Below are 25,026 nucleotides of genomic sequence, written 5' to 3'. Positions count from 1 at the left end.
TGCCCTTACCGGGATTCGAACCAGGACCATCGGCTTCATAGGCAGTGTCACTACCCACAAGGCCAGACCGGTCGTCAAATATAGGCTGAATTATTCTTATTTTAGTATTAAATTGATACAAAAGCTAGTAAATTGGCCAATCAATCTGTAATTTTATTATGTGGGATTTAAAAACAGTTAGTTTTTTTTTTTTTATTACAAAAAGGCAAGCATTTGACCGCAATCTCACCTGATGGTAAGTGCCGATGCAGTCTAGGATGGATCATGCTTACCTAAAAGATGTCTAAGCCTAAGCAGTCCGATTTCAAATAATGCGTTTAAATAAGATTTGTAATATGGTTATATGAAAAGAAAGTGAAAGCCCCTAAACTCCATGTTAAAAGTATTCATAATAAAAATTTAAATAAATGAGATTTCTAATATAATATTTCAATAATCATATAGACACATAAATATGATAATTTTGAGAGAGTTGTCTAACTTTTTTATATAAACATTTAAGCGCGCGGTTGATTAATGCGATAAACGCAGCGTTAAACGCGATGCGTTTGCCGCACACCCATTTTACATCAGATAATTTAGTCACCATACATTGTTTTACGCGGTAAGCGGTGGCGCGTTGTATAGATAGAATCATATCAATTGAGCTAATGCACTTACCTGTTTACTCAAAGAGTTTCAAGAATACAATGCCATTGAGTGGTAAACCACAAATTAGGATAACTACCTCGTAGTAAAAGCAGATTATAACCGCCTTAACATGTTAGTATAGATTAACGACTCTATTTTTTTAACAATAGACTACAAAATACACTAACTAAATAATGGCCAACATAACTTTATTTGCATTTTACAACCGTCGATACCCAAAATAAATGCACTTTGTAGAAAACCATTTGTTACAACATGTTTTTAGACCATTTTAACAAGGAATAAGGTTAAAAATTAAATATACATGCAATGCACTTCTAACTTATTTTGTAAGTAACTAGTTGGCGGCTACGAGAACAAAAGCAGATAATAGTATTGTAATAATACAATGCCATTGTTAGTACAGGTAAGTGCATAAGCTCAGTTGATATTATTCGATCTATAATTTTTCCTACATTCCGTTGAGTGTTGACGCATGCACGTTGATCCCGTTCATCCCTCTCGTGCATGAGAGGAGGCTGAGGAGGTCTGTGCCCAGCAGTTGGACATATATAGGCTGAAATGTACGTGTGATAAAATTATCTGAAGTTTATTGAAATACGTCTATAAAAATACTTTAGAAGGAAAATTGTTTATTCTATAAATACAACCTTAACCTATTCATTGCCGAAGACATGAATTTGCGTCACGAAACTTGGTAATCGTAATGCGTCGGCAATTTATTTTATTTTATTTAGAAAAAGCCATGAATAGGAAAACTTAAATATATCTAAAATTAATTAATAAACTACAAAGCTAAATAAAATATTCTATTCTCTCAAATTATTATTGATTATTTCTTGAAAAGGTCTTTGATTTTACACAGTTTATACTAATCATAAATCTTTGCCTTTACAGTTGAAGAAAACCTTGCATCGATATAGTACGTTACGATACAAGTGCGAAAAGTAGAAACCTCGCAACCAGTGGCGATAAATTAAAACACGACTGAAGGGAATGTTTTAAATCGACACGAGTTGCGGATTACCCTTTCGCACGTGTATGGTACAACGTTTTACAGTACATATGGCCTTAAACATTTTCGACATACGCACGTATAGTGCTAGTTACAGCACTAGGGCGGTAAATTAGCACCATATGTACTGTAAATCTTATTAACAAACTTCAAAAATTTGAGATTATCAAGCCACTAAGCCACCAAGCCACACTAAGCCACTTTTATCTCTTCTTCAGGTGTAACAAAAGGCGCTCGCCACAAGCTCCTGCTCTCCATAAACAAACTCCACGAGCGCCCCGCCATACTGGACGGAGTGGCCGCCGAGCTCACCGGCGGAGCACCCGCGCCCGGGGCCGCCGCGAGAGCCCTAGAACGACTCAGACAAGTGCTGTTGAGCCCTATGCCTCCGGAGTCACCTCTACCGGCTCAAATAGTCAGTGTATTGGAGACCGGTAAGTTTCCAAGCAATACTTGAAACAATACTAGATATGAGTGGGATGGGCTTCTGATCTGGAATCTGGATATTGGAGCGGCCGGGGGTGCGAGAGCCCTGGAACGTCTCAGACTAGTGTTATTGAGCCCTATTCCTCCGGAGTAACTTCTACCGGAAGAGGCAGGTAAGTGTCCAAGCGGTATTCAAATACTAGGTAAGGAGTGAGATGGTCCTGGCCCGGTGTCGCCGCGAGAGCCCTAGAACGACTGAGACAAGTGATATTGAGCCGGAGTCACCTGTACCTGTGCAGATATCAGTGTATTATAGCCTGAAGGTGAAAATAGAAAATCGAAATTTCGTTAACTGCCTCTAAGTCTTGCTTATTCGAGCAATGGAGGCCAATAACGAAATTTCAGTTTTCGATTTTCGCAGTATGGCTTCTGATTCTGATTTAGTTCTGATAAATTAAAGAGTGTTTATAATGCAGATAGCAGATACTTACTAAAACAGTTGTTACATAACAATGTTTTTTTTTAAATTAAATTAAATACATACATACATATAATCACGCCTATTTCCCGGAAGGGTAGGCAGAGACCACGGATTTCCACTTGCTACGATCCTGACATACCTCTTTCGCTTCCTTTTCATAACATTCCTCATTACACGTTCGCTCATTTCTTTAATTTTATGATTAAATACTTTGCTGAATATAATTATGACTTTTATAGGTAAGAATAGTCACTTGGGTGTTACGTTTTTAGGTGGGGGGGGGGGGGGGGTACACGGAAACGTTACGGCGCGTTACATGGAGGGGAAATCTAAATCTATCTCTATCTAAAAATCTTCGAAAATTGCGTTACGTAATATTTGAACGCCCCCTAAAGCCGATTCATCTTGGCTAGAATTACATTTTTACGTAGGTATTATGTGTTATGTCCGCGCTGCTAGACCTCCTCCCTTGGACTCGTCATATTTGTGATTGTTGTGGTAGAAGATGCCGCTCCGGTATTGGACTCTTCAGTCATCGCAGACATTGCAATCAACCTCCCCGTAACCTGATTTTACAACAATCATCTGTTATAGATGTCGTGGCCAATGACGAATTGGGGCATTTTCTATAAAAAAGGACCTTATTGTTGATGGCGCTTACGCCGCACAGCGTCGCGCGGCATTGTATTTATATCATCGCATCGTTTATAATAGCGTAAGCGCCATCGACTATAAGGTCCCTTTTTATAGAAAATACCACAATTATGTGTGTTTGTTTGTTTCAGCGTCAACATGTATCCCAGAAAGCACAGGGCCGATGCGAGACATGGACGACGATGAGCAGCGAGATCCCATGTCGTTACATTGTTGGCTCGTCGAAAAAGTATGTGGCGTTTTATCAAATTTAAAATATCGTGAGCCATATTAATATTTAGTTATTTTTCTCAAAAATGGACGGCAAAGTCGACGTTGCCGGTTAAAATGTAGGTCGCGAAGTGCGTTGTTTATGGTCAGTCAAAAAATTAAAAAAGTTAAAAACATTGCAGTCTCGATTTCAGGACTGCAATGTTGCATACAAATTCCATTATTTGTCGAGTTTTTAAAAGTTGAACTGGCCATATCGAATGAAGGCATAGGTCCATTAAACAGCCAAACAGATGATCAGTGCTTATTAGGGCTCGCGGTCGAATCCGTGTTTCGTTTACACGTTTCGAATACCCGTTTCCGAATAATACGTAAACGGTTTTCTGACCCGTTCCACACGTTTAATTAAGAAACGTGTAGTTAAGACCCGTGTACACGGATAAACGGGTATTCGAAGATACGTATCTTATTTATCCGTGGCTCCGGACACGTCCTTGACGATAGTAGCGAAGGAACGAACGCCAGCTACAAATGAATAGACAAAAGACTCATGACGAGTTTCTGTCATATTTAACCTTGTTCCGTGGGTCATGGAGTCGAAATTCAATAAACGGTTTAGAAACTCCTTTTTTGAGCATGTAGTTTTTGCTTGCAATAGGTATTAAGAGTATTCACGCTTCTTATCAAAGTATAGTATTTTATATAGCACTTTAAATAGCTACTTTTTTTTACGTTGCGGGTTAGCAATATAATATAAAAACCTGCTAGTACCTATTTAAAAAAAAATTAGAACCATCGAGTTCAGTATGTAGGCAGGAAGTCAAACTAATGTTCGAAATTGGCATTAAGTAAGTATTTATAAAAAAATACAATTTTAACTTGCTTCTTTATTTTAAGTTTAATTTAAGAACATGATATGAAATTGTATTTCTTGTCACATTATGTTAACCTTATAAAACAAAGTCCCCCGCCGGATCCGTATGTCTGTCTGTATATTCGCGATAACCAGACCTCACCTATGACCTATGAATGAAGTTTTTCTTTGGGAATATTTATGTGTATATTTTGTTAAGGTTTTGTTTAAATTGGTAGAAATATGACGTTTGCTAATGAAGTTAGAAAAAATCACGCTGGCTTAATCGAAAACGCTGCCCGATCTATTTGATATCAATGTATGGTGGACTTGTCTCTTTTTCATTGGTCTACAAAAAAGTGCGCCATGGCTGTCTGTCTATATTTTAAGAATAATTAACCCATTATTAACTTCTAAAAAAAACCGGACAAGTGCGAGTCGGACTCGCCCACCGAAGGTTCCGTACAAATACATCTGTAAAAATTTCAACTGTCTAGCTATCACGGTTCATGAGATACAGCCTAGTGAGTGGTGACAGATAAATAGACATTGAACTCTTAGTATTATTAGGCTTCCGAAGTGAATACTTGTTACAGAATGTATTTTATTATGCTTGACTCTCCATGCGAAGCCGGGGCGGGTCGCTATAGTTATTAACACGAATTAATAAACTAGTGGATGTGAAATGACTCCTATTTAGTATGAAAACCAGTGTCGCTAAACTCACACATTCATAGCCACGTTAAAATATGTCACACACTTACAAAATTGCTCTGATTCGTAGCAACTTTCCATACCAAAAGATTATTACCGGTGGACATTTCTCGAACGAATATCAACTGTAGGCTACATGAGTGACGGTTTAAAATATAATGTCAAAGCTATATGACATACGACTCTTTCATTATCTCATTCATCTCACAAAAGCTCGCTCAACGTTCACCTAATACAACTACTCAACACCAGATGGCGTTATTTTATATAATTTTAAAATCACACTTATTACAGGCGAGAAAAGGGCTAAAAAACCAGTATAAGTAAGGTCTAATTACGCATGGTTTGTTACGGATCTCACGGTCAAGTTACACTGGTGCTTTCGAGATCTCTACACGCCTGCGAGTAGCTAACCGTTGGAACTTCTTTCCATTCGACGATATAGGGAGGGGACAGTGTAATCGGAGTGTTTTATCGATATTTGTGTGTTCAGTTAGGTATTGATATTTCATTACCGTATGTTTTAACACATTTAGATGATACTTTATTTATGATTATAATATAGGTAGTGATAATCGTGGTTGTATGAAAAATAATATGTAGTACAGTACAACAAATATCTAACTAGAAATTTGTTTCTTATTAATTGACCAACTAGGTTGTTAATGTGAACATTAAATATATCTTAAAGTCAAACAGATAAAATCATAGTTCTTTAAAGGTCTATTAACTCGGTATTGCTGTTATTTTGTAATCACAAATCTGCAATTACTTACATAGGTAAGTATTCGTCTTTAACAATATATTTACTTGTAGCAGCATTTAAGGCCAATCTAGACGGGACAACCTGATTAAATTGTCAAATTAATTGTATGGTGTGAAAGTATACATGAAACTGGCTCATCGATCCCACTTGATTTGATTGTAAGATTGTGACCTATCAAATCAGGAAGGGGGCGGCAAAATTCCAATATTTGACGCTAGTTTGCGTGGTACGGAACACTTTTTATTAATTTAGTGAGCCCGAATGTCACTAATAATTACTAAATTAGTAACTAAGTTGCGTGTGGACGCTAGATGAGATGTATGGCAATTTTATCCCCAGAAATCTTTCTCTAAGAAATGCTCCTAGCAAATGGTGCTATATTTTTGCGGAAACTAATTTTCTTGCCCAGTAGCATTGATCCATTTATTTTTAATATCGGCATCTTGTGGTAACCTACAATAATTAATAATAAAGAAATATAAAATATAAAACGTTTATTCATGGCACATTGCATGCATTGTACGCATAAGTGCATTAAGTACCTAGTCTAATTATATTAACGATGAAAATATGATGGGTGTAAGAAACAAAAACGTATGTAAAGGAATACGAAGGTTTGAAAGGTTGCCATGAAATGACCCCGACTTAACTTAGTGCTTGATGACCAGAGCTGCCATATTTACTAAGACATTGATTATCCCAAATAATAATTAGAAACGTGTCTAAAATAATAATTTATTACCGAACCAAACATCAAACTTGAAATATCGTAACTTTAACTTTATCGATATAAATATCGACATTGCGCAGCATCTGAGTAGCGAAGTTATTTGACATTTAGGATAGCGAATATTCCAGATAAACGTAAAGAATAGTGACAAAGGATTGTGAACTCTAAGTTCTAACTGATAAAATATAGATTTACTTAACGAACATTCCTAAATAATGCAAAATAAACAGATTTTTCGTATTTATTGGATTATATTTAAATAAATAACCACCGGTGATAGGAAATACCTCCACGTGAAAGATTTTTTAAACCGCTGTGATTTCTGCAGCTTAATACTGCACAATACGGCATTTTAAATTTAATTATCAATTTTTGTTAGACGAGCGTACGTAAGACGTGAATGTCATTCGAGCATGAAGTTTACACAACAACTGAGCATAGTCTGTGCATAAAGTGAGTCGGTCGCTACTAACTGTCGGATAGACGGGAACGCCCACTTGCCATCTCCATCCTACTCCGTGGTTATTAATAAACACTTTAAATCAACTTGATAAAATTGCACCTTCTCAATAAATTCTAATTGTTTTTACTTTAGGTACCTCTTACCACAATAAAACGCTTTTTAGTGCGGTGCAGCTACAAAACAATTGAAAACATTTTCTTGTGCAGATGTTTTGACCTTATTACAACGACATAAAGCTTGTAATTGGCAGTGACACTTGTGATAATAGTTTGGGAACCTACATGTTTTCGACGATGACAAACAAAAGGATATTGGAAAACAATGGATGGATGGACCACCGGTCGGCAACGTGCGCATTTAAGTTTATTACCTGAACGCTAGTGCGAAAGTGACCAAAGTGAATTATGAATGATTACCAATTTAAAGATCTATCTTAATGTAATTAGCAATATTATCACAAGTTATCCAAGGTAGTATGGGTTTTTATGGTTCTTGGGTAAAATTACTCGATAATCCCGCTTTTGTGTACCTACTAAAAACTTTTTTGCGCCGTTGGCAGGTTTGTTGTTTTCGCAAAGCAGTAATAGATCCGAGATAAAAATAACCAAGAAATAATTAAACTGTTATTTTTAATTAATATTGTATTCTGTCTGCACACCTATTATTAACGAAAATACTATACCATTATGTAATTATAAAAAAAAACTATGATCGATATCAAATTTTTGTAATTAGCTTAGAAGCAATCGGTTTTATTAAATGATATAAATAGTTTAAAATAAAAATTATGTATACCTACTATTAAACATAGGAAAATTAGGAAGATGGCTCAGTACCTATGTTTTATCAATACGGTTAAAAACAATAAAAAAAAAAGTAATTGTGCGGTTTTATGAAACCACGATGCAAGTGAAACTTTTTTCGGATTGTAGGCATTTAACTAAAAAAAAATGGAAATTAATTCGACTTACGGTATTAAAATCGCGGTTTTAATCTTAACTTAATAAATTGGGGCGATAGAATAAAAGCTTCACTTTAAAAATCGTACGACAAACGAATTCATCTGAAGTCAACATAATAATAGTGGACCTTGTTACCATTGTACATTGGCTCAAACTGGTTCGGAGTATTTGGACCCGTTCGGAACGGTCTTAAGTACCCGTGTAAACGGAGATACGTGTCTGGGATACGTTTCTTGGGAACGTTCCTTCGAAACGTTTTCGAATCCCGGCGGTTCCGTGTAAACCGGGTTCTTAGTACCGCCGGGCTTAAGAACACGGGTATTCGTATCGGCGTGTAACACGGATACCGGGAGCCCTAGTGCTTATTATTATAATGTTGGTACCGCGACTATTTAGGTGTCTCAAATAGGTTGGCGTACTTTCAGCAGAAAAATACACTTCTATTTTTAATTAAAAAAAAATGGCGGCAAAGCAAATCTTATTACTTTTTTCTGTGAAAATATATACATAAGAACGTTGCTTCTGTAAAATATTTCTGTTATATTTGTATTTTTTGCGCCATTTTTGAGAAAAGCACCATAAATGACTCGGCTGGAAGGCTACTTGCTGGCTTCGGATTCAATTAAACGGACTCCCAAGGTCGTCCGTTTAAAACGAATCCTCAGCCAGCAAGTAGCTACTTCCGAGCCTCGACAATAATGCTATTGTGCAACAAGAGAGGAAAGTTGGTTTTTCTTGCGTTTATTTTGAGTCCCGAGAAAGCGAAAGACTCAAGAACACGAGATGTAAAACAACTTTGCTCTCGTGTTGCACATATAATTTTTCACTGTAGTAGTGTGAACATATTAAAGGTTAAAATGTATTTCGAATTACACAAAACAACGCAGAAAAAAAAATTGTAATTGAAGTATGAAGTGGCAGTTCATGGCCTTCACTAAATTAAAAAGCTACTTTGTTTCACTCCCTGGAGTGAGGAAATTCGCACTTTCGTCACTCCCTGCAGTGAGGAAAGTCCCAAGCTCCCAAGTAGTACAATCGAACAACTGTACTAGTTCGGTCTTTTAGTACATTTAGTACAGTACACCGAGAGAAACTAAGCATAATAAGCGGCTATCCGCTATCTCGCTCATACTAGCCGGCCGGGTTCGGCCATCTTGCTCGCACGCGCTCGGCGAGTCGACGTTCAGTTCGGTCGGATGAGTCGGATCGCTTTGCTGTCATTGTCACTCCTAGGTCCTCGCTCCCATTCTGTTTCGTTCGCGTGTAGTGTACTAAAACCAGGGACCGGACAACCCTTTCCGCGATAAAACCCTTTCAATGGGCGACACTTAAACACGGCTAACACATTGAAAGACTTTCCCTTTTGAACTGCAAGCCCATTCATACCCTTACCTTTGACTAACCCTTACCGAAAAGCTAACCAAAAATAAGGCTAGCTCTTAATAAGGGTTACCCTTATCTTTAAGCGCTTTTTATAAAGGTTTCCCTTTGCGTGAAAGAGACAGGATTAGTATATATCTACGGTAGTGTATGAAAAGGAAAGAAAATACGTGCCTAGTCAAAGAACGCCGCCGTCGCCGCCGACGATCGCTCGGATTCGAAGTAATGTGTGCTTTATGAACAAGGTAGACGACTTAAATTAGCACGCTTATATGCTAAAAGGGAAGCCCTTTATAAGGCTAACCCTTATAAGCAATATGCAAGGTGTTGGTGGGCGGATGATAAGGGTTTTGTAAGGGTATTTGGGCTACCGATTACTCAAATGTGGTAGCTTTATATAAGGGTTTTTAAAAGCAAAACAAAGGGTTTCGTCTGGCAAAGGGTATGGTGAGTTAAGCCTTATGCAATACCCTTATAAAACCCCGATAAGGGAAAGCGGGCCGGTCCCTGACTAAAACATACTAAGAGCAGAATCATTAGGGAATACGGTCTAGTACAGTGGGGGGAATCGTGTATTTTGATTTTAGTACATGTACTACACAAGCCTATTTTACATATTTTTACTATTTTTAGTCATTAGCGTAAAAATTTTCAGTCTTTATTTAGGACATTTTCTATGAAAAGGGACCTTATTGTCGATGGCGCTTACGCCGCACAGCGTCGCGCGGCATTGTATTTATATCGGAGCATCGTTTATAATGGCGTAAGCGCCATCGACGATAAGGTCCCTTTTTATAGAAAATACCACATTTATAAAACTAGGCCAGTCTCTTGTTAATTTTGGTTTCATTTTAACGAATACGAATGTCAAAATACAGAAAGGGACAAACGATTATCAACGGCATGTTAGAATTAACAGGTCTCCATTTTCAAGCAGCGACAGAAAATAGTGTACTACACCGTGGATGTTATTTTTGTTAAACATTAGTTACCAGCAAAGAGAATATATAGGTTAGAGGGGTACCGTCATAATACCCCTCTAACCTATTTATTCGCCTGTTTTGCCTGAAATAAAAATATTCATTGATTGATAGTAAATTTTGTAGTCAATTTACTGTCATTTATCGACACACGATTGAAACTAAAAATAAAAATGTCAAAAAGTGTTTTTTTTTTTCTCAAACATGCAATGAAATATCGTCCTTACGTACGTCATAACAGGCTTTAAAGTATCACGTTTCGGGCGGAGCAACTCGAGAGAACTGTAAAGGAATTTCATACGAAATTGAAGGCCTAGGCCGGGAAGTAATTTTTTTATTATTTTAATGTAAACATGGCGTCTGTGTTCATGCGAACAGGCAAAAGAGCTGTTTTTTTTTTTCATCTTTATAGGGCTGTATCTCCTAAACCGTGCGTCGTAGCCCAAAAGTAATCAATTTTCGTTCCCCTTTATGAATCCCTTAATGAATATTAAAAAAAAACGCAAAAAAGAAAAAAATACATTATAGGGCTGTATCTCCTAAATAGAGATGGGTAGTGAGTAAATACTCAAGAGTAAATACCGAGTAAATACTCAATATTTACTACCCAAGTTGGTGGGTATAAACTATTTAGTGCTGACAGGGTATTAGAAATTTGAAATAAAGGTGTATTTTGTACTGAATTTAGTAGTCCAATTAGTCAGAAATATATTTTTTAGAGGGGCGGTCCATACATGTAAGTCATGTAACTAAGTGTCACAATAAAAAAATCAGGAACCACCAACGTGTGGCACATCAATAAATTGGTCTTTAAATATAACTTTAATGTTATTATGCACTTTTCTCGATAAATTTAATACTTTTGGGAAAAAGCCGTTTCCGAAGGCCAAAATAATGTTCATCCCTCTATAACTTTCGGAACAAAGTTCAATAAAATATAAGCCTAGAAAATACTTTGAACATGATCGATTAGATCGATCGGTTTAAATAAATAAATAAATTAGGCCATTTTTTTTAACGTTGGGGAAATGCGTTTACGCATGCCACCTGGTCCGGGGAAACCAGGAGGGATGACGGACTAACCAGAGGACTACCGTCTAAAACCACCAACGAGTGCCGAATCCGCCTTAGATGGGGTGCCGCAGGGTCGCTAAAAGCATTCGACCGCAAGCGCCCCGGCGGGCGGCCCGCAGGCCGTGAGCATTTTTGGGTGCCACTTGGTGAGTGACCCGTCCTGTGAGCTAGAAAAACCGCAGGGACTCCCCCGGAGCCCTGCGCAGCCCGCTACGGTGGAGGCAGCAGGCGCGCATAGCGCCTGGCTCTGCCCCCAGCCCGTCGTCGGCGGAGTGGATGCGCGTTAGGGTCGTTCTCACGCGCACGCTCCGCTGCCTCCTTCTGCGACATAATTTCGTCAGTGAAGGAGGCCATCGCCTTCCATGCCTCCTCGCTGTCGAGCATGGCCTTAACAATGCTCGCCAACGAAAGGTCTGCTCCTACTTTAGTTTGAAGGATGGCCCGCTGGGGCCCCCATGCAGGGCATTCTTCGAGAGTATGACGCGCCGTGTCTACCGGTGCGCCACACTCATGGCACATGGGGGATTCCTCCCTCTCTATGCGGCGCAGGTACTTACCAAAGCATCCATGGTCAGTAAGTATCTGCACCATATGGAAAGTTAGCGTACCATGCCTCCTTTTCACCCAACGTTCCAGGTGCGGCAGTACTGCGTCTACCGTTATCAGCCCATATTTTGCATCGTCGAGCTCTGCCCTCCATCGGCGAAGTGTTTCCACTTGCGCTGATGCCCGGATATTTCGGACTTCTTCTCCATCTGGGAACTCTGCCGCCGCTCTTCTTCCAGCTCTGTAGCGGTGAACCTCCGCAAGAATGTGAGCCTGAAGGTCCCAGGGAGGGTCTGCCGCCAGGACCGTTGCCGCTGTGAACGATATCGTACGATACCCACGCACTGCTCTCAAAGATATTGTCCTCTGTGGTCCGCGGAGCAGAGCCCTATTTTCGGCAGAGAGGGCGTCAACCCATATGGGAGCGCCATATAGGGCCATACTCCGCAGAACACGAGAGTAAAGGAGTCTACATGTAGAGTTTGGCTCGCCCACGTTGGAAAGCAGCCGGCCGATGGCTGCAGCTGTAGATATCAGCCTAGGGGCAAGACTGGCAAAGTGCGCCTTAAATTGCCAACGGCCATCTAAAAGGAGGCCAAGGTATTTCATTTGATTCATAAATTAGGCCATAACACAGCATGGAACTACACTTGCCACGCAGCAGTAAACAACCAACTAGCCAGTAAGCAACTAGAGATGGTAGTTAGTAAAAACCCATCTAATTAAATTAAATTAAATAAGTCTTTTATTTTTCTCATTTTTGTACATGCATAACATTTTTTTCATTTACATGCAACAAACAAATAAATATTTACTTTAAACATTTCAATTTACAGTGACATTATTATTAATTATTTATTTGAATTTATAACTTTTATAATACTTAATTTAATTGTGACAAAACATTTAATTATTTATTTACTTATATTATTATTATTAATTCATGCACTGAAAATAATTTATATTTTTTCCAAATGAGAACCCGTCTGTAGGTTAAAGGCTTCCTCCAATTTTACCCATTGTTTCCTGTCCTTTGCTGTTGTTTGCCATTTTTCTCCCGCTATGTCCTTAATGTCATCGACCCACCTTCTTAATGGTTTTCCCCGTTTTCTTTTTCCTTTGGGTCCTTTCCATGCTACGGTACGGCTCGTCAATCGGTTGTCTTCTGTTCTGGCGAGGTGTCCTGCCCATTTCCATTTCAACCTCATAGAGAAACCTCTATGAGGTTGAACCCACCTAATATTTACCTAAAATACCCGTATTTGCCCGTTTACACCCAAATTGATGTGTTTATAACTATGTATTTAGTGTGGTTAAAATATGATTTAATTATAGTCGTTAGTTTTCAAGCTGGCCCTTTCGGCTAACTCTTTGTCTATTGTAATTAAAACCGCACGTGCTACTACCTGCAAAAAAAGTTTCGGTGGCTTTGACCGGGTATACTATACGGCTATACTGTATAGTTGTTAATTTTCGAACTGGCTAACTCATTGTCTATGTCTATTGTAAGTAAAACCGCACGTGCTACTCACCCTAATAAAAAAGGTTCGGTCAATTTAACCGGTAACAACTATTGGCCGGGGTGCAGGCAGGCCGAAAAGGAGTTCGTATTATTATTTCATTGCATGTTTGAGAAAAGCACTATACATACCTCAGCGTGAAAAGGGATTGCCGGCCTCATAAGTATCCTCTATTCTCATAACTATGTCTATTCTATTCTGCCAGCATATAGAAGGTGCCAGGGCACAGGGTCCGTTGGCATTTTCGTGTGAGGTAATCCATCGTGCCATTAAAGAGAAGTGGACTAAGTGTGGAACCCTGGTGTACACCGACATTGAGCTCAAAGCTGTCACACACCTGCTGGGCAAATCACCTGTGTAGAAACGTCTGTGTACATGCCCATAATAAGATTTATATACGACTCTGGGATAAGCTGGGCGCGGAGAGCCTCCCATATAAGGTCGCGTGGTACATGGTCAAACGCCTTCTCAAGGTCGATGAATATCATATGCAGGTTTGTATTGTTGACTTTGGCTTTCTCAATCAGGATTCTTATAGCCTGAATGGCGTCAGAGGTGCCCTTTCCAGCTACAAACCCGCACTGATTGGGTGTGAGCTTCACGATACCATTAAGTCTGCTGTTGATTATCCTCTCCCATAGTTTAAAGGTATGATCCATGAGCTTTTTTGCTCTGTAATTCCCAAAGTCACGTACATCGCCTTTTCCTTTGTAAAACGGTATTAAATGACTTCTTCTCCAAGCATCTGGTATTTTCTGTCCTGCCATAAGTCTGTTAAACTTCTCGCTTAGCCAGTCGATGTCAGGGTGTCCTATACGTTTCCAGATTTCTATTGGTATCTCGGCTGGACCGTGGGCTTTGTTGTTTTTCATCTTTCTAATCTCTTTGATGATTTCATCCGTTGTAACTGCTGTTATTGGATCTAGGACCGGCGATGGATTTTCACGGTTTAAATTTCTGGGATTGGTAACATTAAGCAAATGGCGGTAGTACTCTATCCATCTTTCTCTTATATCATTGTCTTCTGTTAATAGTTTATCGTTTTTATCTGTGATATATTTGGCTGAAGTTATATCTTTGCTGTTTTTATTTGGAGCTTTTGCGACTTGATGGATATTGATTTCTAAAGTGGAAGATTCTAATTCTTTTGATTTCCGAGGCACGTTTTTTTATTAGACTTTATTGATCTTATACAGAGTTATATAGGTGTTTGGTAATGATATTTTCTCAAACATGCTATGTAATATTGATATTACGTTCTTTATATTAGGCTGGGAAGTATCATGTTTCAGGCGCGGCTAGACGAGAGGTCTGTAATGAAATTTCATACAAAGTTGCAGGCCTAGGCCGGGAAGTGGCTTTTTTTAAATTTCTATTTCACATATAATTGTGGTACAGCATCATGGCATTCAGCCATAAAAAAAAAGTATAGGCAATATTTGCTTTTTGGTTCGTTTATGACATTCTGCCAATACGCCTATTTTTTTTTTTTTTTGAACCTGACGGGCTCTATGGCACTAGGGCCATTAGAGCGGTAGGACTGTGTGGGGGGATGGTAGCCTGGGGAAAATCCAGGACCCTTCCGCATCACACGAGGCGGTTTTGCTACGCTCCGCCTGGAATACTCCTAATGAGTTAAAAAAAAAACAAACGATATTTGATTGATATTTGATATATATAGTTGGTGAAGCAAATCTTGTCAGTAAATAAGAACTTTACTATACTCATCCTTTTCTTTAGTACTAGTGTAAGACAAAGATAGTATGATTCTCTCTGTCTATGTTTGAAATAAGACAGTCCTTTGACAAACTATATACCTATATTAAACGTTTGAGAAAAGCACTATACACACATCGGTGTGAAAACGGGTTGTCGGCCTCATAACTATTCTATTCGGCCGGCAGCCCCTTCCTTCCCGGCCTCTGTAGTAATGTACTATTGCAGGCGCTCCACCACTCGTCGTTCCGCGCGGGCGCGCTGCAGGCCGCGCTGCGCCGCCTGCGCCACCGCCTGCCGCCGCGCACCTTCTACCGCCACGTCGGCGACCAGCCGCCCCGCCGTGCGCCCAAACCACGGTAAGGGACGAGTGCGCGTATATATGATATGGATGCGCCACCGCCTGCCGCCGCGCACCTTCTACCGCCACGTCGGCGACCAGCCGCCCCGCCGTGCGCCCAAACCACGGTAAGGGACGAGTGCGCGTATATATGATATGGATGCGCCACCGCCTGCCGCCGCGCACCTTCTACCGCCACGTCGGCGACCAGCCGCCCCGCCGTGCGCCCAAACCACGGTAAGGGACGAGTGCGCGTATATATGATATGGATGCGCCACCGCCTGCCGCCGCGCACCTTCTACCGCCACGTCGGCGACCAGCCGCCCCGCCGTGCGCCCAAACCACGGTAAGGGACGAGTGCGCGTATATATGATATGGATGCGCCACCGCCTGCCGCCGCGCACCTTCTACCGCCACGTCGGCGACCAGCCGCGCCGCCGTGCGCCCAAACCACGGTAAGGGACGAGTGCGCGTATATATGATATGGATGCGCCACCGCCTGCCGCCGCGCACCTTCTACCGCCACGTCGGCGACCAGCCGCCCCGCCGTGCGCCCAAACCACGGTAAGGGACGAGTGCGCGTATATATGATATGGATGCGCCACCGCCTGCCGCCGCGCACCTTCTACCGCCACGTCGGCGACCAGCCGCGCCGCCGTGCGCCCAAACCACGGTAAGGGACGAGTGCGCGTATATATGATATGGATGCGCCACCGCCTGCCGCCGCGCACCTTCTACCGCCACGTCGGCGACCAGCCGCCCCGCCGTGCGCCCAAACCACGGTAAGGGACGAGTGCGCGTATATATGATATGGATGCGCCACCGCCTGCCGCCGCGCACCTTCTACCGCCACGTCGGCGACCAGCCGCGCCGCCGTGCGCCCAAACCACGGTAAGGGACGAGTGCGCGTATATATGATATGGATGCGCCACCGCCTGCCGCCGCGCACCTTCTACCGCCACGTCGGCGACCAGCCGCCCCGCCGTGCGCCCAAACCACGGTAAGGGACGAGTGCGCGTATATATGATATGGATGCGCCACCGCCTGCCGCCGCGCACCTTCTACCGCCACGTCGGCGACCAGCCGCCCCGCCGTGCGCCCAAACCACGGTAAGGGACGAGTGCGCGTATATATGATATGGATGCGCCACCGCCTGCCGCCGCGCACCTTCTACCGCCACGTCGGCGACCAGCCGCCCCGCCGTGCGCCCAAACCACGGTAAGGGACGAGTGCGCGTATATATGATATGGATGCCACCGTCTGCCGCCGCGCACCTTCTACCGCCACGTCGGCGACCAGCCGCCCCGCCGTGCGCCCAAACCACGGTAAGGGACGAGTGCGCGTATATATGATATGGATGCCACCGTCTGCCGCCGCGCACCTTCTACCGCCACGTCGGCGACCAGCCGCCCCGCCGTGCGCCCAAACCACGGTAAGGGACGAGTGCGCGTATATATGATATGGATGCCACCGTCTGCCGCCGCGCACCTTCTACCGCCACGTCGGCGACCAGCCGCCCCGCCGTGCGCCCAAACCACGGTAAGGGACGAGTGCGCGTATATATGATATGGATGCGCCACCGTCTGCCGCCGCGCACCTTCTACCGCCACGTCGGCGACCAGCCGCCCCGCCGTGCGCCCAAACCACGGTAAGGGACGAGTGCGCGTATATATGATATGGATGCCACCGTCTGCCGCCGCGCACCTTCTACCGCCACGTCGGCGACCAGCCGCCCCGCCGTGCGCCCAAACCACGGTAAGGGACGAGTGCGCGTATATATGATATGGATGCGCCACCGCCTGCCGCCGCGCACCTTCTACCGCCACGTCGGCGACCAGCCGCCCCGCCGTGCGCCCAAACCACGGTAAGGGACGAGTGCGCGTATATATGATATGGATGCCACCGTCTGCCGCCGCGCACCTTCTACCGCCACGTCGGCGACCAGCCGCCCCGCCGTGCGCCCAAACCACGGTAAGGGACGAGTGCGCGTATATATGATATGGATGCGCCACCGCCTGCCGCCGCGCACCTTCTACCGCCACGTCGGCGACCAGCCGCCCCGCCGTGCGCCCAAACCACGGTAAGGGACGAGTGCGCGTATATATGATATGGATGCCACCGTCTGCCGCCGCGCACCTTCTACCGCCACGTCGGCGACCAGCCGCCCCGCCGTGCGCCCAAACCACGGTAAGGGACGAGTGCGCGTATATATGATATGGATGCCACCGTCTGCCGCCGCGCACCTTCTACCGCCACGTCGGCGACCAGCCGCCCCGCCGTGCGCCCAAACCACGGTAAGGGACGAGTGCGCGTATATATGATATGGATGCGCCACCGTCTGCCGCCGCGCACCTTCTACCGCCACGTCGGCGACCAGCCGCCCCGCCGTGCGCCCAAACCACGGTAAGGGACGAGTGCGCGTATATATGATATGGATGCCACCGTCTGCCGCCGCGCACCTTCTACCGCCACGTCGGCGACCAGCCGCCCCGCCGTGCGCCCAAACCACGGTAAGGGACGAGTGCGCGTATATATGATATGGATGCGCCACCGCCTGCCGCCGCGCACCTTCTACCGCCACGTCGGCGACCAGCCGCCCCGCCGTGCGCCCAAACCACGGTAAGGGACGAGTGCGCGTATATATGATATGGATGCCACCGTCTGCCGCCGCGCACCTTCTACCGCCACGTCGGCGACCAGCCGCCCCGCCGTGCGCCCAAACCACGGTAAGGGACGAGTGCGCGTATATATGATATGGATGCGCCACCGCCTGCCGCCGCGCACCTTCTACCGCCACGTCGGCGACCAGCCGCCCCGCCGTGCGCCCAAACCACGGTAAGGGACGAGTGCGCGTATATATGATATGGATGCGCCACCGCCTGCCGCCGCGCACCTTCTACCGCCACGTCGGCGACCAGCCGCCCCGCCGTGCGCCCAAACCACGGTAAGGGACGAGTGCGCGTATATATGATATGGATGCGCCACCGCCTGCCGCCGCGCACCTTCTACCGCCACGTCGGCGACCAGCCGCCCCGCCGTGCGCCCAAACCACGGTAAGGGACGAGTGCGCGTATATATGATATGGATGCCACCGTCTGCCGCCGCGCACCTTCTACCGCCACGTCGGCGACCAGCCGCCCCGCCGTGCGCCCAAACCACGGTAAGGGACGAGTGCGCGTATATATGATATGGATGCCACCGTCTGCCGCCGCGCACCTTCTACCGCCACGTCGGCGACCAGCCGCCCCGCCGTGCGCCCAAACCACGGTAAGGGACGAGTGCGCGTATATATGATATGGATGCGCCACCGCCTGCCGCCGCGCACCTTCTACCGCCACGTCGGCGACCAGCCGCCCCGCCGTGCGCCCAAACCACGGTAAGGGACGAGTGCGCGTATATATGATATGGATGCGCCACCGCCTGCCGCCGCGCACCTTCTACCGCCACGTCGGCGACCAGCCGCCCCGCCGTGCGCCCAAACCACGGTAAGGGACGAGTGCGCGTATATATGATATGGATGCCACCGTCTGCCGCCGCGCACCTTCTACCGCCACGTCGGCGACCAGCCGCCCCGCCGTGCGCCCAAACCACGGTAAGGGACGAGTGCGCGTATATATGATATGGATGCCACCGTCTGCCGCCGCGCACCTTCTACCGCCACGTCGGCGACCAGCCGCCCCGCCGTGCGCCCAAACCACGGTAAGGGACGAGTGCGCGTATATATGATATGGATGCGCCACCGCCTGCCGCCGCGCACCTTCTACCGCCACGTCGGCGACCAGCCGCCCCGCCGTGCGCCCAAACCACGGTAAGGGACGAGTGCGCGTATATATGATATGGATGCCACCGTCTGCCGCCGCGCACCTTCTACCGCCACGTCGGCGACCAGCCGCCCCGCCGTGCGCCCAAACCACGGTAAGGGACGAGTGCGCGTATATATGATATGGATGCCACCGTCTGCCGCCGCGCACCTTCTACCGCCACGTCGGCGACCAGCCGCCCCGCCGTGCGCCCAAACCACGGTAAGGGACGAGTGCGCGTATATATGATATGGATGCGCCACCGCCTGCCGCCGCGCACCTTCTACCGCCACGTCGGCGACCAGCCGCCCCGCCGTGCGCCCAAACCACGGTAAGGGACGAGTGCGCGTATATATGATATGGATGCCACCGTCTGCCGCCGCGCACCTTCTACCGCCACGTCGGCGACCAGCCGCCCCGCCGTGCGCCCAAACCACGGTAAGGGACGAGTGCGCGTATATATGATATGGATGCCACCGTCTGCCGCCGCGCACCTTCTACCGCCACGTCGGCGACCAGCCGCCCCGCCGTGCGCCCAAACCACGGTAAGGGACGAGTGCGCGTATATATGATATGGATGCCACCGTCTGCCGCCGCGCACCTTCTACCGCCACGTCGGCGACCAGCCGCCCCGCCGTGCGCCCAAACCACGGTAAGGGACGAGTGCGCGTATATATGATATGGATGCCACCGTCTGCCGCCGCGCACCTTCTACCGCCACGTCGGCGACCAGCCGCCCCGCCGTGCGCCCAAACCACGGTAAGGGACGAGTGCGCGTATATATGATATGGATGCCACCGTCTGCCGCCGCGCACCTTCTACCGCCACGTCGGCGACCAGCCGCCCCGCCGTGCGCCCAAACCACGGTAAGGGACGAGTGCGCGTATATATGATATGGATGCGCCACCGCCTGCCGCCGCGCACCTTCTACCGCCACGTCGGCGACCAGCCGCCCCGCCGTGCGCCCAAACCACGGTAAGGGACGAGTGCGCGTATATATGATATGGATGCCACCGTCTGCCGCCGCGCACCTTCTACCGCCACGTCGGCGACCAGCCGCCCCGCCGTGCGCCCAAACCACGGTAAGGGACGAGTGCGCGTATATATGATATGGATGCCACCGTCTGCCGCCGCGCACCTTCTACCGCCACGTCGGCGACCAGCCGCCCCGCCGTGCGCCCAAACCACGGTAAGGGACGAGTGCGCGTATATATGATATGGATGCCACCGTCTGCCGCCGCGCACCTTCTACCGCCACGTCGGCGACCAGCCGCCCCGCCGTGCGCCCAAACCACGGTAAGGGACGAGTGCGCGTATATATGATATGGATGCCACCGTCTGCCGCCGCGCACCTTCTACCGCCACGTCGGCGACCAGCCGCCCCGCCGTGCGCCCAAACCACGGTAAGGGACGAGTGCGCGTATATATGATATGGATGCCACCGTCTGCCGCCGCGCACCTTCTACCGCCACGTCGGCGACCAGCCGCCCCGCCGTGCGCCCAAACCACGGTAAGGGACGAGTGCGCGTATATATGATATGGATGCGCCACCGCCTGCCGCCGCGCACCTTCTACCGCCACGTCGGCGACCAGCCGCCCCGCCGTGCGCCCAAACCACGGTAAGGGACGAGTGCGCGTATATATGATATGGATGCGCCACCGCCTGCCGCCGCGCACCTTCTACCGCCACGTCGGCGACCAGCCGCCCCGCCGTGCGCCCAAACCACGGTAAGGGACGAGTGCGCGTATATATGATATGGATGCGCCACCGTCTGCCGCCGCGCACCTTCTACCGCCACGTCGGCGACCAGCCGCCCCGCCGTGCGCCCAAACCACGGTAAGGGACGAGTGCGCGTATATATGATATGGATGCCACCGTCTGCCGCCGCGCACCTTCTACCGCCACGTCGGCGACCAGCCGCCCCGCCGTGCGCCCAAACCACGGTAAGGGACGAGTGCGCGTATATATGATATGGATGCCACCGTCTGCCGCCGCGCACCTTCTACCGCCACGTCGGCGACCAGCCGCCCCGCCGTGCGCCCAAACCACGGTAAGGGACGAGTGCGCGTATATATGATATGGATGCCACCGTCTGCCGCCGCGCACCTTCTACCGCCACGTCGGCGACCAGCCGCCCCGCCGTGCGCCCAAACCACGGTAAGGGACGAGTGCGCGTATATATGATATGGATGCCACCGTCTGCCGCCGCGCACCTTCTACCGCCACGTCGGCGACCAGCCGCCCCGCCGTGCGCCCAAACCACGGTAAGGGACGAGTGCGCGTATATATGATATGGATGCCACCGTCTGCCGCCGCGCACCTTCTACCGCCACGTCGGCGACCAGCCGCCCCGCCGTGCGCCCAAACCACGGTAAGGGACGAGTGCGCGTATATATGATATGGATGCCACCGTCTGCCGCCGCGCACCTTCTACCGCCACGTCGGCGACCAGCCGCCCCGCCGTGCGCCCAAACCACGGTAAGGGACGAGTGCGCGTATATATGATATGGATGCGCCACCGCCTGCCGCCGCGCACCTTCTACCGCCACGTCGGCGACCAGCCGCCCCGCCGTGCGCCCAAACCACGGTAAGGGACGAGTGCGCGTATATATGATATGGATGCGCCACCGCCTGCCGCCGCGCACCTTCTACCGCCACGTCGGCGACCAGCCGCCCCGCCGTGCGCCCAAACCACGGTAAGGGACGAGTGCGCGTATATATGATATGGATGCGCCACCGTCTGCCGCCGCGCACCTTCTACCGCCACGTCGGCGACCAGCCGCCCCGCCGTGCGCCCAAACCACGGTAAGGGACGAGTGCGCGTATATATGATATGGATGCGCCACCGCCTTTTTTTTTTTTTTTTTTTTTTTTTTTTATAGAGGGGAAAATGCTTTTCGCATACCACCCAGGCGCGGGGACGGGCCTGGGATGGTTATGTGGGACTCCCGTATAGGCTCATGGGACCCACGGTTTACCCACTAAAAACCCCTCTTGACCGCCTCAGGGCTATAAGGCGAGGCCACAGGAACACTGGAGCACTCTTCCGCAGCCTCGCCAGCGGCTGTCCGGACTCCGGACCCAACTCTGGAGGGATTTTTTTATTCCCCCTACCTCCCTAGTAGCGCGCCTTTTTATCAGCGTGCTCGCCATCCCAGGGACCCTTGTGTAGGCGACAGACGTCCCCGAGCCTGTCGCCCACAGGGACCCTTAAGGGGGAAGTCGGCGGTCATATGCCAGCCGCCGCCGCCCCACGCGCTTTCGGCGCATTGGCTGGGAAGCTGGATCGTTTTCCCTGCCGCGCTCTGCCATCTCCTTCTGCACCATGACCGCCTCGCAGAAGTCCAGCACAGCCTGCCACGACCTCTCATATTCCACCATGTTTCGGACCACGGTGGGCAGCGAGAGGTCATGGCCCACCACAGCTGTTAAAGTGCGGCGCTCCTCCTCCCAGGCTGGGCATACTTCCAGTGTGTGCTGGGCAGTGTCCTCCGGGCAGTCGCAGTGGTGGCATACTGCGGTCATTTCTCTCCTGGCCAGATCCTTTAGATACCTCCCGAAACATCCATGTCCCGAGAGGATCTGAGTCAGTCGAAAACTCATCACGCCATGGGTCCGGTCTAGCCACTTTTTGAGAACCGGGTGAACCGCTTCGATGGTCAGACGGCCTGCGCTGGGATGCGCCAGCCTCTGTTCCCAAACCTCCACCATTTCTAGGTGGATTGCGTCTCGTCGTCCTAGAATTTCTCTCGGAGCTAGCGAGTCTCCATTATGATGCGCCTCCTTACGCCAACGGTAAGCCGCTGCGAGGGCTCTCGCATCTAGGTCCCACGGTAAAGACCCTGCCAAAACACATGCTGCCTCAAAAGAGATCGTGCGGTACCCTCTTATCACTCTCGTTGCTATTGCCCTTTGAGGTGCCCTAAGTAGGGCTACCTCCTTCCTTTTTAAAACGTCAGCCCAGATTGGGGCTCCGTACAGGGCCATGGATTTAACGACACCCATGTACAGCCGTCGACATGACGCTTTGGGCCCCCCCGTGTTTGGGAGTATACGCCCTAGAGCGCCAGCTGCTCCCAGCAACTTCGGCGTCAGGCGCTGGAAGTGGGGGCGGAAATTCCACCGGCTATCGAGTGTGAGGCCAAGGTATTTCATCGTGGACTCGATGCCGATCCGGGTTCCACCTACCACTATATGCGCATCCGGCGGTGGCGCGTTGCGGGGCCCGTGGAAGCATAAAGCTTCCGATTTTTGTAGGGCCACCTTTAACCCCAATCGCCGGATCCGACCGACGACGTGAGCGACTCCTGCCGTTGCCAGTATGGCGGCCTCCCTAAAGGTTTTCCCGCGAGTTGTCACCAAAGTGTCGTCGGCGTAACAGGTGAGGTTTATGCCTCGCAGGTTTGCGCCTCGCAGTACCCAATCATACCCGATATTCCACAGGAGTGGCCCTAGAACCGACCCCTGTGGAACACCGCAAGACATCGAGTATCCTGCCCACTCTTCCCGACCCGGGTAAGTGACGAACCTGTCCGACAGGTAGGCGTCAATTGTTCGCCTTAGGTATTCTGGTACCTGGTGGTACCGCAGGGCCTCCTTAACACAGCCCCAAGGCAAGGAGTTAAAGGCGTTGGCAATGTCCAGGGACACTGCCAAGACGATTTCGCCTCGGGACACCGCCTCGTCAGCGAGGGCCTTAACACGCTGAATGGCGTCGACTGTTGAACGGCCGCTGCGGAAACCAAACTGGCAGTCTGCCACATCAGGCCCGACACGGGCGAGGTGCTTGGTAAGACGGCTGGCTATTATGCGCTCAAGGAGCTTCGCAATCTCATCAAGTAGCACTATTGGGCGGTAGGCAGATGGAGAGTCTGCCGGTCGGCCTTCCTTTTTTATGAGGACCAGCTTGCCTGTCTTCCACTGCCGTGGAAACCTGGCTTGATGAAAGCAAGCTGTGAACATTTGCAGCATTCGTGACTCCAGAGCCTTGCTGGCCAAGACCCAGGCGCAACCCGGTATGCCGTCAGGCCCAGGAGCTTTATTTTTTGACTTGAGTCTTAGCACAGCTGCACCAAGTTCATCGCCAGACACGTCAGGTATCCCCTCCTCGTCACCTTCAATTTCTGCGGGGGTTGCCATTACTGGCGGTACGAAGTTATCGCAGGCCGGGAACAGCGCTTCCACCACATTCCGCAGTAGATCCGGCTCAAGACTTCGCGTTAGGGGGGGAGCCCAAGGGCGAAGTCTGTTTCGGACCATCCTGTATGGTCGCCCCCAAGGATCATTATTTAACGTTCCGAGCATTTCCCGATATGAGTCCTCCTTTGCCTGCTTTATAGCAATCTTCAGGCTTTTTGCACGCTCTCTATATGTTGCATATAATTCTGTCTCCCGGGCAGGATCTCGGAGCCTACGCCTTCGCTGATGACTATAAAGACGCCTCGCCGCAACGCATGACTCTCGGAGTTGTGCGAGCTCCGGAGACCACCAGTAGACCTGACGTTTAGGAGGAAGAGGCTTGGCTCGGGGCATCGCTGCATCACAGATCTTCGTCATGGCTTCGCCGAACCATTTCGCCACCTCCTCTACATCTATTGGATCCACGGGAATCGGGTTCCATGCTTGGACCTCAGCAGCAAGAACCAATGCCTCTCTGTCTAGGCGTTTTAGCGCCCATCTTGGGCCGTCACCTCGCAGGGACTGACTAATTGGGCCGCTCGGAGTACCTGGGAGTGCGGAGACCC

At 48.6% G+C, this 25,026-nt stretch overlaps 1 protein-coding gene across 1 annotated transcript in view; it reads left to right on the top strand.

Annotated features, from left to right (window-relative positions):
• The window catches only part of LOC134747630 (protein Smaug), a 43,828-nt gene that overhangs the window by 6,355 nt on the left and 12,447 nt on the right, over positions 1-25,026 (top strand). The window contains exons 4-6 of the mRNA XM_063682235.1: positions 1,885-2,100; positions 3,359-3,456; positions 15,370-15,500. Coding sequence (XP_063538305.1) covers positions 1,885-2,100; positions 3,359-3,456; positions 15,370-15,500 — 445 coding nt within the window. The remainder of the gene's footprint in view (positions 1-1,884; positions 2,101-3,358; positions 3,457-15,369; positions 15,501-25,026) is intronic.

The sequence above is a fragment of the Cydia strobilella genome, chromosome 15 (genome assembly GCF_947568885.1).
Source record: "Cydia strobilella chromosome 15, ilCydStro3.1, whole genome shotgun sequence".
NCBI lineage: Eukaryota > Metazoa > Arthropoda > Insecta > Lepidoptera > Tortricidae > Cydia > Cydia strobilella.
Note: the sequence above shows the minus strand (reverse complement) of the source record. Positions and strands in the feature narration are given on the sequence as shown.